At 50.4% G+C, this 2500-nt stretch overlaps 1 protein-coding gene across 1 annotated transcript in view; it reads left to right on the forward strand.

Annotated features, from left to right (window-relative positions):
• The first annotated feature begins 887 nt into the window (after window positions 1-887).
• Window positions 888-2500, forward strand: part of LOC135112025 (LIM/homeobox protein Awh-like) — a 58076-nt gene continuing 56463 nt past the window's right edge. The window contains exon 1 of the mRNA XM_064025879.1: window positions 888-1448. Coding sequence (XP_063881949.1) covers window positions 1443-1448 — 6 coding nt within the window. The 5' untranslated portion in view covers window positions 888-1442. The remainder of the gene's footprint in view (window positions 1449-2500) is intronic.

The following is a 2500-nucleotide window of genomic DNA, read 5'->3' on the forward strand; positions in this document are numbered from 1 at the left end:
CTCAGCTTCCCCTCACCCCCAATCCGCCCTCATTTCCTCTCACATTCCTCTCATTTCACGTTTATTCCTCCTTTATTTCAAGCTCCTCAAGATTCCCCTCAGTCTCGTGACCCGCTATTTCCCCCTGCCTTTTCCCCTGTTCCCCTGCAGTCGTATTTTCCTCACCTTTCTCCTCGATTTTTTTTTCTCTGTTTTTCATTCGATTTTTTTCCCCTCTGCCTTCCTCTGTTATCCCCCTCCCTCCTTCATTTTCCCCTTTTCCTCCTGCAGTCGTATTTTCCTCACCTTTCCCCTCGTTTTTTTCTTTTTTCCCCTTCGACTTTTCCCACTAACTTTTCCATCCAACTCTTCCTCCCTCGGTTATCCCTTCTCTTTCTCTCCCAATTTTTCCTCCGAGTTTTCCTACCTCTAGCCTCCCTTTCCCCCTCTCCCCTGAACCGAAAACCAAGGGGAGAGTAGAGAGTGGGAAGCCAAAGCAAGACAGAACCATGATTTTAGTTTTGTTAACAGATAGAGAACCATATTTTCACTGAATCCGGTTCCATGCCATCGATCCCTTGTCGGTTCCTCCCTCCCTCTAGCTCTCCCTCCAGGCCTCCAGAACCGGAGACACGGAGGGAATGGAGGGGGATAGAGGCCTAGGAGGACGGTAGAGGGCCTGGTGAAAATAAAATAAAGACAAATACTATTTTTTTTTTCTTTTTTTTTTCGTCGTCCGTTGCTCTTCCGATCCAGGTTGCCGCAAATTTGGTGTTTTCATGTCGCTTTGTGAACTGGCCGAAGGAAAATCGCGCCCCCATGTAGAGAGAGAGAGAGAGAGAGAGAGAGAGAGAGAGAGAGAGAGAGAGAGAGAGAGAGAGAGAGAGAGACCAAAAAAAAAAAAAAAAACGAGCGGCGAATGATGAAAATAGAAATTAGTCAGGGCGGCGTAATGAGATTGAACCAAACTTCCTCCCCATAATGAAGAGGCCCCGCCCTAAAACAATGTCCGGGGCCTGGCGGGGGCGGGGCGGGGGTGTAATAAATGCGTGACTCCGCCCCTCACGCAGGTACAGCCAATCCTGCTCCTCCCTGACTCCGCCCAAAGGCTCTTGACGGGGAACCTCTGCGCGCGCACACGACACTGTATCTCCTGTGCGGGCTACAAGTTGTTGTGCGTGGCGTTTAAGCGGGAGGTTTATTGGGTGTGTGTTGAAGTGCATGAGCGAAGAGTGTGTGGAGGAGGAGGGGTGCAGTGATTAAACCCGGAAGCTTATGTAGGAAGGCGGAAACAGACACGGACAAGAGAGGAGGTTTTGTGACAGGACCCCCCAGCCCTCCCATGAGCGGCCCGTCGGGTTCCGCTGTGTGCCGCTCCACCACCACCACCATCCACCACCACCACCTTGGAGCAGCCAGCCACCACCGCCACCGCCACCACCACCACCACCACCGCCACAGCCATGAAGGTGAGAGATAAGGTGTCAGGAATGTCCACTGTGTCTATCTTATGCATCTTCCCTCCCCGACACCCTCGCCGGTGACACGGACAGCTCCTCATTATCACCTGTCACCTTCTCCTCGCTCGCTTGTACCTGAAATTTACGAGGTCCGATCGCGTTGGTTCCCTGCGTTGTGTGATTATGACACGCGCAGCTATTGTCTCGCTGGCCTCATCAAGGGGTTGCTCTGTCCCGTCAGCCCTGTCGTGTAGCCCATTCGTATGCTGCCCTCTCTCCCCGCCCACCGCCGCAGCAGCTAACGACCACACACACACACACACACACACACACACACACACACACACACACACACACACACACACACACACACACACACACACAGGGAGGGAAATCTCTGTTGGATATTTTCGTCTTGTGTTTTTGTTTTTAAGATTATTTTTTTTATTTACACACACATACACACACACACACACACACACACACACACACACACACACACACACACACACATACACACACACACACACACACACACACACACACACACACACACACACACACACACACACACACACACACACACACTAACTCACTCACTCACTCCGTCAACTAACATCACATTATTTTTCTATACATTTCCCAATCAAGAGTCAAACATTTTCACTCCTTACAACACAACACTTCTCTTCTTCTTACTTACAATATTTTTAACCTGACCTTACTTGTGCAATGACCCTAGTTAAGGCCACAGGTCAGATAAGGATGAGTGGAGATAAGGTGACGGTGGAAGGAGGAGGAGGAGGAGGGGAAGGAGACGGCACTGTAATGCTCCTATCAAATCAATCTGGCCGTGTGACACCGCGGGCCATTCCTGAAGGTGTAAAGCTGCCAGGGAGGTGATGAAGGTGATGAGGTGATGAGAGGGGGGGTCATAATGCCCTCACGTCCCCCCGCCATTAAGCCTCATCACCGCTGTTATTCTTATCGTTATTTCCAGCGTCATTGTAAAAGTCATTCCCGTTTTCTTCAGCGCATTGCGTTTTCGTTCTGTTTTTTTT

This window comes from Scylla paramamosain, chromosome 23 (genome assembly GCF_035594125.1).
Source record: "Scylla paramamosain isolate STU-SP2022 chromosome 23, ASM3559412v1, whole genome shotgun sequence".
In the NCBI taxonomy this organism is placed as follows: Eukaryota; Metazoa; Arthropoda; class Malacostraca; order Decapoda; family Portunidae; genus Scylla; species Scylla paramamosain.